This window comes from Pleurodeles waltl, chromosome 10, assembly GCF_031143425.1.
Source record: "Pleurodeles waltl isolate 20211129_DDA chromosome 10, aPleWal1.hap1.20221129, whole genome shotgun sequence".
Taxonomy (NCBI): Eukaryota; Metazoa; Chordata; class Amphibia; order Caudata; family Salamandridae; genus Pleurodeles; species Pleurodeles waltl.
In genome coordinates this window covers 1,006,773,861-1,006,789,784 of record NC_090449.1, presented here as the reverse complement: position 1 = coordinate 1,006,789,784, position 15,924 = coordinate 1,006,773,861, and the positions used below count along the sequence as shown (strand labels likewise).

The 15,924-nt window shown below is 41.6% G+C and overlaps 1 protein-coding gene across 1 annotated transcript in view; it reads right to left on the bottom strand.

Moving 5' to 3' along the window:
- Positions 1-15,924, bottom strand: part of LOC138262116 (ras-related GTP-binding protein A) — an 83,043-nt gene that overhangs the window by 5,132 nt on the left and 61,987 nt on the right. Inside the window, exon 9 of the mRNA XM_069211882.1 lies at positions 12,461-12,576. Within this exon, the coding sequence (XP_069067983.1) occupies positions 12,461-12,576 (116 nt within the window). The remainder of the gene's footprint in view (positions 1-12,460; positions 12,577-15,924) is intronic.

Sequence of the window (15,924 nt, the reverse complement as noted above, 5' to 3'; positions counted from 1 at the left end):
GCCCTGATTATAATTAGAGTACTTTAAGCTGCAGATTCTTACTATCCCATCCAGATGAATATCATTTATGCATGGTGTGCGTTCAGGTAGGAACTACCACGAGGTACATAAAGTTGTTTATCTAGTTTTACACGTACCCCTGCTCCAGTGTCAGTTGTTTCTGCAAAGCACTTGATATTGTTTGGCTGATGAAGGAAGGAACAGGCTAACAAATGGATAGACAAAAGTTATGCAAATCTAGCTTGTGAGGTCAGTAGCAATTTCCACAGAAACAGGCTTGTAAAAGTCTGGCAAGAACCATGCTTAGGAGCAGCAGCTGTACATACATGGGTATGATAAAACTGGGATTGCCTTGTTCTTGATAGAAGGAGCCCCTAAATCCTCAGAGATGTACCTGTGGGTTCACCTCATACATAGATTTCCAAGAACTCTTCAAGCTAGCTAACAGGCTATTGTAGTGTTAGCTTTGAAATATGGGAACTCCGTATCAGGACTACAAGCAGTGCTGAACCGGCACTTCTTCTCAATACCACTTCTCAATTCCCTTAAGACTAAATGGCAAACCCGCCTACAGAAAGACTATGATCTAGAGGACTGGGCTGACCTAATTGAGGCCAGAGATCGAGGAGCCCGTGAGGCACGCCTAAAATTCTGTCTTTTTAAGACTCTACATGACTGGTATTGGACCCTCCAGAAACTATGCGCGGCACGACTTCTGCCCCATGCGTCCTGCTGGAGATGCCCTCACACTCATTATGACCTTACCCACATCCACATGATTGCACCACCATACAACCCTTCGGGTGGGCTATACGACGTACTCTTAGGGAGGTGCTACCCTTACCACCAACCTTTACACCATCTCTTATACTCTTACACAACACAGAGGAGCTACACCATCTCTCCTGACCCCAAAGCCGATTATTACACACCGCACTGGCTACGGCAAAATTATGTATCCTCAGACATTGGAGGGCAACAGCCGCTCCCTCCCATGAAAAATGGATTGGCGCAATGTATCAGGCGGCCTTCCATGAGGGCCTCCTATACGATCTACAGGACAAAACTGACATTTTTACAAACATGGTCACCCTTCCTACCCAACCTGACAAACTAAGTTTATCCTACGAAGGCCCACAACCACCTAATCCACATAAACAAAAGCTCACCACCCTCCATTAATTCACGCAATACTACCCTCAGCTATATTATATCCCTCCTCCTATCCCCTTGATAGAGCCGCCTCAACAATGACGCCCCTTTCGACTACTCCCCCGTAATCCAATTCAGTATAGATGATTCATTCCTCCAACCCCAACGCTCCACTATATCCCCACCTCTATACCAACACCTCAATTAAACTATCATCATCGCCCTCCCTCCTTCCTAGCACCATTCTTTCGCCTACCCTATAACCCTGATTCTATTTGCATCACCCTTACCCCTACCCCCCCCTCGGTCACCATTGCTGCCACTATCATTATTCTTATTATTCTCATTATTATTACTATTACCATAATTCGTATTACCACTCTCATTACTATTATCACCCCCTCCCTTCTCAGGATTAACATCATTATCATCCTCCCCAATACTATCCTACTAATTCGAGCATCCCCTGCTCATAGGATTATCCCCATCCGTCGCACTAGATTATATCATAATCAACCTAACTTGTACCGCAAACCACTTTCCAACATATTAGGATAGAACAAACCACCTATTTCTGACTAGCATCCCTCTAACGGAGACTGTCTGAATTTATTCTCCTCACATCATTACTCATTGAGCCTCTATAACTCCCTCTGTGCAACTAACCACCTCTTGGTCCTCTGAATTTGTTCGGGAAGGGCTATTACTAGGGATAGAAACAAACAGCCATGCAATGACCTACCTCCTTAAAGATACAGACTATGCTACTGAGAGAATGTTAAACTATTGCTGAACTCTACCACTAGCATACTAATACTGTTATATAGCAGTACTACGAAATGGATGTATCCTACGCCCATAGTTATATTATACGTTGACAAGGTTCAAACACTCTCATGATTTTTACACCTTGACTGTTTGTTGATACGAGACTGGCTCTCAAATGTAACTATTAATACTGGTTTAAATTGCTTTCTAATTTTGCATGTATGTATACCGTGATCATAGATTGTAAATATTGTATATTCCCTAAAAAGTGGGATTCCGTTTGCTTAATGTACCTGCTTAATGATACGAAATAATAAAGAAATAATTACAACACTAAGAAAAAAAAAAAATGAAATATGGGAACTGTCGGCCCCAACCTTCTTGCTGGTCAAGCATAATAACCTTTCAAACTCCTTCTGAAAGACATTAAGTTTTCTTTCCACAGAGAGCTTGTGAGCCCTAACAAAAGCTTGAATGTTCTCAAAAAGCGCAAATGATCTCAAAAACCTCCGGCTTATAGCCTTGCTGCCTTTTCAGGCTAAAATTTTTAAAAGACATTTTAACACAGAATTGGCACAATTTTTATAAGACACAGGTTGCCAGGATCCTTCTCAGCACAGCTTTCGGAACGCTCATAGCAATGAATCCACCCTTATCACCACCTCGGATTCTATTCGCAGGCTGGTCAATAAAGGGGATGGAGATATTTTAGTGTAATCTGCCGCATTTGATGCCATTTCGCCGCACTTAATGGTACAACATCTTCACCAAGCGGGAGTCCGAGAGAAAGCCTTGAGTATTTTGAAGTCTTTCCTGTGCGAGAGATCTACCATAGTAAGTTGTGGTGATTTTAGAGCTCCCTCCTTTCAACTATCTTGTGGAGTCCCACAGGGCTCCTCTCTTAGCCCTACTTTGTTTAATCTTTATGTGGCCCCACTAGCTAGACTTATCCGCTCCTTTGACTTTATAGCTACCTCCTATGCTGATCACACTCGGCTAATTATTCCCGTTTATAAGAACTGGGAGGAGGTAGCAGTCAGATTTCACCACTGCATGAGCGAGATCAATAAATGGATGGGCCTTAACTGGCTCAAAACGAATGGCGATAAAACTGAGATCCTTTTCTTTGGCTCTAGTAGTGAATTGTGGAGTTCACGTTGGTGGCCGCAATCTTGCGGTGACCTGCCTGCCCCCTTAGCATCCACCAGAAATCTTGGGATTATGTTTGACAATTCTTTGTCCTTCTAGTCCCAAGTAAATTCCACCACCAAAGCCTGTTATTGGATTCTAAAAACCTTGAAGAAAATCTTCCCCTACCTCCAGAAGGAACTAAGAATTTCTGTGTCTCTTGTCTTGGTGATCTCCAAACTAGATCACTGTAATGCGCTGATGTTAAATATTGACAAATTGCAACTGATTGAGAACACTGCTGCCCGCTTGATATTAAATCTCCCTTGCTCAGCTTCAGCTAGCAGCAGCCGGAGACAGTTGCATTGGTTACCTGTCGAGAAGCGCATTACTTTCAAGGCTCTTTGTCTAGCTCATAAGGCCCATCACTTGGTAGGGTCTGAATACCTCTGTTCTTCCTTACAATGGTATGTGCCAGGTCGTCAGCTTAGGTCATCAGGACTCCATTTGATTTCTGTCCCTCGTAGTCGTAAGGCTAGGTAGGGTGACAAAGGTTTAATAGTAGCAGTAGCCAAATGCTGGAACACTCTCCCTTTGTCCATTAGGAAGGAGTATAACATTCTGTCTTTCAGGAAGCAGCTAAAAACTTGGCTCTTTCCACATTAATTCTAACTATTTTCTGGCAGCTTCCCGTTTCCGTTCTTGGTGCTTTCTTCACTCTGACTTGTTGCCGCTCAGCGCTTCGATGCTATGACCGGAATGCGCTCTACAAATACCAACACATACATACATACATACAATGTTCTGGTCAAACCACCTAGGAAAATACTAATAAACCTGCCTTGGGTCTCAAAAGTTACTGGTCCATGCACATCAGATGGTCAAGTATCAATGTCGAAACAGGAAGGGGATGTTGTTGAAAAGTCATTTTTATCCCAAAATCAGCAGACTGGATCACCAGTACATTGTTTTCACTGGGCTTATTAACTTAAGAGAGTGTACTTAAGAGAATTCAGCCAGCCTATCGCTTTCCCCAACAAACAGAACAAGTATTGACAAAGCTGACTGGTTTGATTTGTGTACAGCATGCATACAACACATGACCGCACATGCCAACAAATCTACAGACCATAATTTTTATAAAGTTCTTCAGTCATACAGTCACTCCTCTCATCCCCCCAACTGTAACACACACACACCAACACTAAGTCAGGCACGTCAGGGAGCAATGAGTGAGGCAGCAGTGGTGAGCTTAGATCTCAGTCAGTATACGCTCTTCTAGAATTTCCCACCACATAACATCCAATTATTAGTTGGAAATGAAATTTCATGGAAAAAAGAAACTGTGTTGAAAGGAGATTTACCCTGCTTCCATTCTTTTGGTGAGGACACTGAGTTTGTTGGTCTTGTTCATCAGCCCACAACTGCCCTTTTCTCATATGAAATGGGAAAGTAGTATAAGTGTTATAATGTGCAGACTTTCACATAATTTGCTTAGCTCTCAGGTCATGGAATGTCACGGTATAAGTCTCACTGCTTGAAAAACTTCAGTTTGTGGCTTAAGACTGCAGCAGACTCGATTTATGCTTAGTGTCTAAAGTCAAATTCGGATAAAACGGAGGTGATGGTGTCAGGAGGTCCCTATTCTCTCTGGTCACCGGATTAGCAGCCTGATGTTCTTGGCCAACCTATGGTTGCAGTTTAGCCTATGAATGATCTAGGGAGATCATTCTGTCTTGACAAAGTCATTTTCTCTTGTTTTGTTATAGCTGAAGAATTAAGAAAAATTCTTACTTTCCTACTGAACTCCTCTCACTTTCCAATCATAGAAACTGTGTGGTATGAGCCTAGTTGGACTACTGAAATGCTCTTTATCTTTGTTTTCCTGACTATTCAGTGCAACAACTTTAGCTGCTGGAAAATGTGCTGCTTGTCTGCTTCTGAATCTGCCACTCCACAGCACTTGTTTTACATCATCTAAAAAAAATTCACTGACTCCAGATCTAACAGAACAGGGACAATCTGATGTTTTCCTCTGCTGACTGCTATTTCTAAATCCAGACTGAAGAGAAAGCTAGAGATAATTGGCTGATGTCAAGATGATTTACAGTTATGTATGGTCTTTTTAGACATATTTTGCAGAAACTATACTTTGCAAAACTATTCTAAGCAACTACAGGCAGAAAAGAGGAATTAATTACATGACAGTCATGATACCAAATCTTTCCATGAATGAGAGTCATGTACCGGCTGCTGCAGAGGGTGACCCTTGCTTTGTTAAGAATGGTCACGAATAGTGCTGGGGCAATCTGGATGGGAGCGTCTGCAATTAATGTTTCATAAAGTGTCTGATGTATCTTTTGATAGGTGTTCTGTAGTGCAATAATTAGCAAAAATCTGCAAAAACAGTAAGTTGGTGTCCTTGTGGGACAGCAGATGATGCGTTACTCCTCTTCACCTTGTGTCTTGTGCCTGTGAGTGCAGATGTTTTTTTTAGGGGGAAACGCCCAGTAGAGGGTGAGCACAGCTGTGTGTTCCTGGCAAAAGGAGAGTGCGCAGTAGAAGGAGAGCACAAGGGTGTGTGCCTGGCAATAGGAGAGTGAGCAGTGAGCACGGATATGTGCCCCTGGACCTAAGAGTAGATGGGTTATTTCCTGGAAAATGTGCAATAGAGGGTGAGCATGACTGTGTCCCTGGTAATAGAAGCGCGCGGTAGAGGGTGAGTATGACTGTGTGTACCTGGTAATAGGAGTGCGTGGTAGAGGGTGAGCATGACTGTGTGTCCCTGGTAATAGGTGAGTGTGCGGTAGAGGGTGAGCACGACTGTGTGTGTACCTGGTAGTAGAGTGAGCAGTTGAGGATGAGCACTAATGTGTATTCCTGGTCCTAAGGGGTGAGCACAACTGTATCTCTGTTCGTAGGAGAGTGCGCAGTAGAGGGTGAGCACAACTGTGTCTCCCTGGTAATAGGAGAGTGTGAAGTAGAAGGAGAGTATGAGTGTGTGTGCCTGGTAGTAGAGTGAGCAGTTGAGGGTAAGCACTAATGTGTATTCCTGGTCCTAAAGGGTGAACAGGACTGTATCCCTTGTTCGTAGGAGAGTGCGCAGTAGAGTGTGAGCACGACTGTGTGTCCCTGGTAATAGGAGTGCACACAGTAGAGGGCGAGCATGACTGTGTGTCCCTGGTAATACGAGAGTGTGTAATAGAGGGTGAGAATGACTGTGTCCCTGGTAATAGGAGAGTGTGCAGTAGAAGGAGAGCATGAGTGTGTGTGCCTGGTAGTAGAGTGAGCAGTTGAGGGTGAGCACTAATGTATATTCCTGGTCCTAAAGGGCGAGCACAACTGTATCCCTTGTTCGTAGGGGAGTGCGCAGCAGAGGGTGAGCACAAGTGTGTGCCTCCCTGATCCTAGGAGACATGGTGAGCACAAGTGTGTGTCCTGGTAATAGGTGAATGTGCAGTAGTGGGTGCGCACAAATAGGTGTCCCTGGGAGAGTGCAGAGAGAAGGGCGAGCACAACTGTATCCCTTGTTCGTAGGGGAGTGCGCAGCAGAGGGTGAGCACAAGTGTGTGTCTCCCTGATCCTAGGAGACATGGTGAGCACAAGTGTGTGTCCTGGTAATAGGTGAATGTGCAGTAGTGGGTGCGCACAAATAGGTGTCCCTGGGAGAGTGCAGAGAGAAGGGTGAGCATGACTGCTCACAGTTAATCATGAACCCTCTTGTTACTCACTTATTGGTCATATGCAAAACATAACTGCACACATTTAACCTTCGACCTCAGCAGAAATTAATCAGTATTTACCAATATTAAATACACTAACATCAAAGCAATGATGCACTTCTGGAATAAATGCAAAAGCTTATTGTCACAGTGGGAAAAAGTGACTTACTACAAGTTGAGAGGTGAGAAAATGGAGACCAATGCGTGGGTTTACTCTTCTGAGAGCAGTCCCTTAATTTGCAAGCTTGATGACATTTTAGCCATTTAACCCTTGTTAGAGTTACAGCGAGCTTTCCAAAATGGCCGTTCTCAATTTTTCCTAGCCACTTCAGTTAATAACTTTGCCTACGAGCAACAATTCAATTCTCTATGCGACCTGTGGTTAAGGGTTATTGAGCTGGTCCGTCCTGCGGCACAGTGCTAGGGCATTTTATGCAAGGTAGATGTCACATCAACAAGCCTCTGAACTTTCATAGGCGCACCAGTCATCTGCCTAACCCAGGATACAATAAAACACACCGAGGATATGAGATAACTAACATATTTGAGTACAGTCCCTCGATTGTACAGAGCCACAAGTATTTGATCAAAGGTTTCTCTGTGGGAGGGCTAGCCAAGCTCCCCTGTCTAGCGCCCAGGGTCCTGGGGATTGTTAGGCACTCTTGGAAAACCAGTAAGTTATTCATGAATGTCTCCCCGGAAAGAACTATAAAACCACTTGAGTGGCAAAGCACCTTCAGCATCAAGGCGAGTTTAAGGACACAGGATGAAAACACTGGTCTAGATGGGTAATGTGGCATGTTACTGTGCTCCATTTAACACTTTGCCTGTCCTGTTTTTTTTGCACAGCATCATTTTGAACTTCGGAACTTTTAAGCCTCTATTTAAAATTAATAAAGTACAAGTACATATTTAGAATGCAAACTTCTACTGACAAAGAGCAGCACTTGCTCAAGGTGTCACAAGCAACATGGACAGAGAATCACTTGGTGAGATAAATGGAAATAAAATGTAAAAAGATTGCTTTTCATGTTAAATTTACTTTTTTTAAACTGAAGAAAAAAAGTTTCTTCATGAGAATTCGAGGTTTTTGGCTGCTCTGACTTTTTTCTGCTTTTTTATAATTCCGTTTTTGGTGCAAATTAGATATTACTTTCATTAGACACTGCCACACCTTCACAGCCAAATCCGAAGGATGCAGCAACTTTCCATGGCAAACAGAAATCTATCAAAAATATATCCATACACTACCCTCTAATAAGCAACTTATTGTCAGCCACTAGCCATGTGATATGTTCTGAAAGTTTAACTATCCATGTTCCAACAGTGCAACAGTCATTTAGAAATATGAATGGGGTGGATAAAACAATAACTTCACTTGGGCCATTAGAGACCTTCACATGTGGCGGACAGAAGTGCCATTTCTGAGACACAGTGGGTCAAAGATGATAACCTGGTATTGCTAAATTGAAACACTTTGGGAAGGGTTGAGCCAATAGTTTAGTGTTTGAGCCTTTGGACAGCTATGTAAGGGGACAGAAAGGTCAACAAACCAATTGTGGAAAGGAATAACAATTTCAGTATGTCAGGTCCCAGAAATGTATTATCTATCATCTTGGCCTACAGCATCAACAACTACCAGACTAGTTCTAAATGATAAGATAAGAAATGATGTAATAAAATCATTGGGGAATCTCCTGAGGGATTTGAGATTGGTTAGTGGACAGTGATTGTTTCCTCCTCGTAAGTAGAAGAAACGCACAGATAGATCAGCTCATTTGTGCATGTTCAACTCTGCTAGCACTTGACCTGTAATGGAGATCAACTGATGGGCCCATTCAAACCACAGGTCCATTAACTGCAGGTCCCAAATATCTATACCATCTGACCGCTTCTTTATCTCTCAAATAGACACTGAGATATGGGATGATAATGAAAATGCCCAATGCAACAGATCTCTCCACTTCTCTCTCCCTCCAGACATGCCAGGTCAGAACCTCAACCACACGCAAGATCTCAGATTGGACAACCCAGTGCAGTAACCAGCTAAGCAGAGTGTAGCATATGAAATACCACAAAGGGACCTGCAGAGATGTTCAAAGCTATCAACATACTTAAAACCATAAAACTGCGTGCCTGTCTAACACTTCATCATCCAACACACTGCTACACACTCTGCGTCCCACAACATGATAACCGCATCTCTGTGGTCATCGCACACGACAGAAACACTTCCCACACAGGATCAAAACAAAAACAACATCCTTCCAACCACACATCCTACGTGGTGTAGCATGCTCCCCATGTAGGTGAGCACTGCAGCGCCCCACTTAGGGGTAGTAAGCGCTATATAAATGCTTCAAAAGCTGACCTAGTTAATAATAGTGATTGACAATTTATTTTCTAATAAACAATTTAAATAAACATTAAACATGTCTGAGTCTTTAATTACCAACATATAGGCCACAAACTGCTGCATTAGAATGAACTAAAAGGGGCCACTGCACTCTACCTGAAGATCATACAGCTTCAGCTCGGAGTGCTTTAACAAAAATACTGTAACTCTTGTGGGAGCCACAGATTCAATGATCCAGGGAACTTACTATAGTTTTCTTTCAAATGATGCTGGCGGGCTGCTGCACTCCTTATAGTTCTCCACAAAACTTAAAAAATGCTTGGTGGTACCCCTGACCCGTCTAAGGGTACCAACAGGAAGAAAAAATATAATTAAAAAAAGTTGTTGCATGGCATTATGGGGAGCTCCTTTCAGGAGCAGTGAATAATAAATGTCTCCTGCTGCTAGTTTATTGTGTTAAAGATGCTTGCACGAATACCCGGTAATGTCTTGACGCTGTCTTGACGCTTGCTCTGCTTAACAGAATGAGAGCTCGTTGTTAAATTTTTTCAAGCATTTTCTGAAGGATGGCAAATTGGTCATGGATTTAACATGGATTGGTAAGGCATTCCATGCTTTGGCTGTAAAGATCACAACATTCCTACCACCCCAAGAGGAGAGTTTGAATTTGGGAACAATTGCATTTTATGCCACCGAGGACCATAACGTCCTAGCTGGACAGTACCATTACAAGCTATTTTTTAAATAGTCAGGTCCCATATCATGCAGAGATTCATAAGCGATGCAAAGCACCTTGAAGGTGATTCTTTGTCTAAATGATAGCCAATGGAGCTTCCTAATGGCATTCTAGGTAGATTAAAATGTCAGGATCCCCCAACAGAAAACGTGCTGCTGCATTTTGCAGGGTTTGCAATTTGTTTATTAATTGCAGCTGCATGTTTATGTATGGGCCATTGCAGTAGTCTATTTTCAACACCAGGGAAGTGACTATCGTTTTCTGTAAATCAAGTGGGAGATAAGGAAGGATTTTATTTTATAAACTCTAGTATATAAAAGGAGGAAGTAATGACCGCATTCATTTGGTCACCATATGTAAGCTTGTTGTCCAAGAGCACTCCAAGGTTTCGAGCCTTCCTCACCAGTGTTGGGAGAGATCCCAATTCTTGTGGCCACCAGGACTGGGACCAACACAACACCTGATTGCCACATAATAGGACCTCTGTCTTCCAAGAGTTTAATTTCAGGCAGTTGTTCTCCATCCATTCCTTAAATGCCCGTATACTATCATGGAATCTAGTACTAGTAACGTTGTCACTGCTGGAAAGGGCAACGACAATCTATGTGCCGTCTAGGTATGACATAAGCGAGAATCTGAAAGATCTTATTAAATCTGCTAAGGTGGTGACATTAATATTAAACAAGGTAGGACTAAGGAAGGACCCCTGAGGGAGCAAGCAGGGCAATGAGAATGGTTCAGAGAAAAGCTCCCCGAGTGTTTCTCGACCAAGCAGAAAGGATCTTAACAAGGTCAACACAGTCCCTTTAATACCGATAATGTGGAGAGGATCTATCAGCAGCTTGTGTTTGACTGTATCGCGTGCAGCCGATAGAGCGAGTAAAATGAGGGCTGCTCTCCCCCTTGGTCAAGTGCCAACCTTATCTCCTCTGTGACCATGATCTTGGCCATCTCTGTACTGTGGCCACTTCTGAATCCAAGCTGAGCTGGATCCAGGAGATGGCTATTTTGTATAAAAGTAGCCAGTTGGTTGAATAGGATAATGAATAGACAGAGGAGGGAACAGACTATACAGTGTTATTTGGGAGATCATAGTAGTAAGATGAGGTTTGGGATGAGTCAAAGGAGAGATGGAGAAGGGGACAATCTACAAAGGGATTAGGGAGATCATAGAAGTAAAATTAGGTTTTTGATCAGTCAAAGAAGGGATACAAAAGGGAAGAATCTACAAAGGGTTATTTGGGAGATCACAGTAATAAAATGAGGTTTGGGTTGAGCCAAGGAAGGATAGAGGAGGGAAGTGTCTGGAAAGGGTTATTTGGATGATCATAGTACTAGACTGAAGTTTGGGATGAGTCAAAGTAGAAGATATATTGACCAAGGTATAGGATAAGAGAGTAGTGCATTGAAGACAACGTTTTTTTTATTTTTTCTTCCACAGTAGGAGTAAAGTAATAAATATATAGGTACATAACAGAGTAATGCATTGGAGACAAAGTTGTTTTCTACAGTGGGAGCAAAGTAATAATTATATAGATTATATACTTACATAAAGAAATTGGCTGCAGGTGATGGGATCCACTGGCCAGATGAGGGGGCTGAACACTCCTTCCTTTAAAAACCTATCAGTCCCAGGAGATGAGGTCACTGGGAGCCTTAAAAAGGCTCAAGAAGAGAGGTGGCGGTTGGAGGGGGGCGGGAGGCTGTCAATCGCTCAACTCCCCATTTAATGAAATGCAGACTAGGGCAATGGGGTCCTCAATGCCTAAAACATTCTGAGGAGAGTGTTGTACCTTCTCTCCCTAAAAAACAAACACGCTGACCCTCCCCATGGGGGACACTTGGGCTTAGATTTAAAAAGAGTGAAAGCCCCCCTCCTGCTTTTTCTTTTTTTAAATTAGTGCAGCTGATCTACAGGTACTCCGAAGATCCCTGGGGCTGACATAAAAAAGAATAAAAAAAATAAAAAAAAGGTTTTGGCCCGATGGTGGGAACCACCACCAGGCCAAAGAGGGCAGGGTAGGGATTACCTATTCTACCTCCCATATATATAAGTATATTTTCTTCAACAGGAGAGTCTGAATGAGCCCCTGAGTCTCCAAGTCCTAAAACAGCTGCTGTTACAGCTTTATTGATGTAATAGCAGCCAATCGGATCTCATCTTGTGATCGGTCAGCTCTGCAGATCCTCTGTGGTGTGAAATATACATATATTTTGAATCTTAATTTCTCAAAAAATAATTAACGGATTTACACCAGATCACAAAAAGCATACTTTTTGGACCAAAGTCTAGTTTTATGCCAAATATTCCATTCAGCCATTTATGCAATATAGACGTTACATTTTCCTATGGGAAACTGCTAGGGGAAAATGTGTTTTGGGACCCCTCCCCATTTTCTCTGGTCCGAGCTTGACGGATCACTCTGGGATTTGTCATCCCTATAAGACTACTACCTACAATTTTAATCAATTCAAACAGAAGTAGAAGCAGGACTGCATGTATTCCTAATAAAAGATGGAAGACAAATGACACAATCTTGCAAGAAGACCTAGATGGACGTAGAATGAACAATAAAGTATTCTCCAAATTCCACTTACGGATAGATGGGTCTGACATAATAACCATTACATAGGTGTTGGATGTGAAGATATCAATGAAAGCAGCAAAGTTTGAGTTTCTCACTTCCATGCTTTGGAAAGAAGCTGCCAGTTTACTGTTGAGAAATTTATAATAAATACATTACAATCCATTAGGAGTTAGGAAAAGCACAAAGAACATCTTAAAAGCATCTGATTGTTAAGCAATTTTCCTCTCAACCAATGACAAGAGGAATATAAAGAGCAGCTAAACCATTAAAAACATATTTGATAAAGAATTTACAATTTTTTTAACTTAAACATTACATTAACAATATAAACATCCAAAGCTTTAATATAACTAGTGATTATATCACACAATGTTCTTTCTATTCAAAATTGGAGAATGCATAAAGCCTGCCGTCAAAAAGGCAGGTTGACTTCTAAATCTGTGAGTGAACATTTGGATTATGGAAATGTGCACAGTGCCTATAATTCCCAATAGCCTGTTCTAATAAGCTTAACATCCCCATCAGCCATGAGCAATTCTATGAGAATAATTTTACATCACACTGCATGGATATTGACACATTTTCACTTTAGGTTTGTTGGCCCAACCTAAGTTGAACCATCTTGCTTAAAAGTTAGTTCACATCTCTGGCGGAAAGAGGGAGTGTGGAGAAAAGAGTACAGTTAGCTGAAAGGTACGCTACAAAGGGCCTGCAATTTTCCCTCCTGCATCTAATGAAACCTGCTACATTACTTGAAAGTACGCGGTTTTTGAATGACATGAATTGGTCTGTGGTGACAGAATATCGTAAATGCTGTATCCTTTTTTTTGGTCTGCCTGAGGCAGAACTTATTAGGTTAATTTTGCCTTCAGTAACACATTTTCTGGCCGATTCTGTCTAGCTCCAGATTACTAACTTTTTTAATATTCTCAGGAGCCAGATTTGAGCCGTAAAACCTAACAGCAGTGCTCTCATAACACACCAAAAGGTGTGTCTGCACCGCCCCAGAAATGACTGAGCAAAGCCGCATATAAGCGCTACCTCTGTGAGCTGGGAAAGATTTACAGTAGATTTATGCAAAAATTGTCTTACTGAGGAAGTGAAAAATTTATATTTATGCTGAAATATGCTATACACAGTTCATGTATTAGGAGGTTTATTCTTAAATAATTGTAGAAGATTGAAATCTTCTTGATTGAAATGGTCTGAACATTCTATTCAAAGATAAACCTATGTTAACCCTCAAAAGTCTAGCAATATGTGGTAATGGCAGAAGATCAATGATGAAAGTGTGAATGAAAGTGTTTTATTGACAATAAAAATGGCTACCTTCCCATTTCCCCAAATTACACAGAGTAACTCTACCATAACATCTGAGAGTGGTTATCATCTCTATAACCGTATCAAGAGAAAATTAAATAACTTTTCAAGGTGCAACTGCAAACGCCCCATATACCTTGGACCCTGTGGAACGGACTATATTTGCAAGGCTACCATAAATGTATAGATCAGATGACTCGAGCACAAAAGCAACATCAGGACAAGTAACATGAAATTTCAGACTGCAATACATTTCAAAGTCAGGAAACACATCATTAACCAAAGTAGATTTTACATTCTTGAAACAATTGCAGAGTTTCCTAAGGGTGGGGAGAGAGAAGATTATTTTAAAAAGCAGACTGCTGACTTAATAAAACTAAATACAGCTCAACCATAAGGCTTAAATCATGGGTACTAGCAAAGATTTTCCCAGGGGTCAAAATGTTGGTCTGTGATGTGACCAAGGGCTGCATTGAAGCAAACAAAGCAGTCTTGGTTGGTGGGGTTTAGGGGTATGTCATAGGTAAGGTAGGGGAGTAACACATAAACATCTAGTGGCTGAATTCTACAAAGTGAAACCAGAAAACCAGGCATTAATCCCAGCTTTCCCACTTTACCATATTGTGTGATCCTATGCTATTTTTGACTCCACGTTCTATCCAGTCTCACATATAAACGCACTAGAAATACAGGACTTCTGGATGAGTGGTGTACAAAACTTTCTCCAGTGTTTGATTTAATAAACAATATTGTTGTTCATGTATGACACGAAACCAGGTCACTTAAAAGGGCCACACTGACTTGCCTCTTAGTTCACTATTTGGCATTGTTGCCAGGATGGGGGGGAAGAATGAATATTTCTAGATTCATGTTTAAAAAAAAAGAAATCACTTTAAAAAAATAGAATTTCTCAATTTTCAATGTACTGATATAGTCAGATTTACTAAGGTGAAACTGTTCTGCATGTTAATAAAATACACTTTTTGAATTTTGAAGAGACTTGTCATATTTTTACCCCTTTACTGCAAGATGTCTTTTAAAATTAAAGTGTTCCTAAGTTAAGTGGTGCAGGACAACCTAGTTATATCCTTTTTTAACTGCTATTAACCTGTAAATAAATGGCTGTTTAGTTAGCATTTTTTTCATGTTAGTGCTCAGCCAAATAGAAAGCAGCCCACTGCTGCTATTGACCAGGGGGCCGTATGCAAAGGTCTGCAGGGCTACATGCGGCCCCGGGCCGTACTTTGAGTATCACAGACTTAAATGAACATTCGGATGCTTCTTGCCTTTTATAGAGCACCGAATAGGCAAAGAATAAAAAAGGGGTCAATTGGAGAAAACAACTGACACAGAAGGAAAGAACAAACCGGAGGCAGAATATAAGCATTGTATTTGGTGGTGGCTAGATAACTAAGAGGTCTGCTAACATCTGAGTGTCCCACAAAGAAATGAGGCTTTATTTTTCCAACAACTGAGCAGAGGTTTAAAGAGACATGTATTAACTTTAAAACAGTGTAATTAGGAGGAGAACAATTTGGCTTTGTGCATAATTGTTTCATGTGCTAATTTATATTTGCAGGCTCAATACTGACCATTGCTATGCTATGAAATGTAGATATCTTTAGTGAACTAATCACCCATGAGGGTATCCTGGTGCTTGCCGGTGGGTAGGCGGTGCTTGCCTGGAAGAGCCAGGCCTTCAGTTTCTTGCGAATTTCAAGGAGCGCCAAAGAGGACCTCATGTAGTGGGTGAGGTCATTACAAGCCGTGGAGGCGATGAAGAATGGTTATGCAGAACTAAAAAGGAAACTTGCTTAATGTGCTTTACTGTACATAGAGGAATATGAAAAAAATGTGTAAAAAATTCTCAATGTAACGCTGACTGTAGAATTACAATAATTATGAATTTAAAAAGATTGAAAATAATAATATCAGATGCCAGTGTTGTAGAATTGTTGAAGGGCTCTAGGTAAGATACTGGAAAGAGCACTGGATTCATGGTATGTTACTGCCACTTTTGGTAAGTTGTTGTAAATCGCACACAGACATGACCGTTTGTGTACTTCTAATATAGCCTTAGAACCCGCCGTAGCGGGCTCTACCGGCTATTAAAGGCCCGCTCCCGAGTTAAATGCCCGAGCCGAAGGCGAGGGC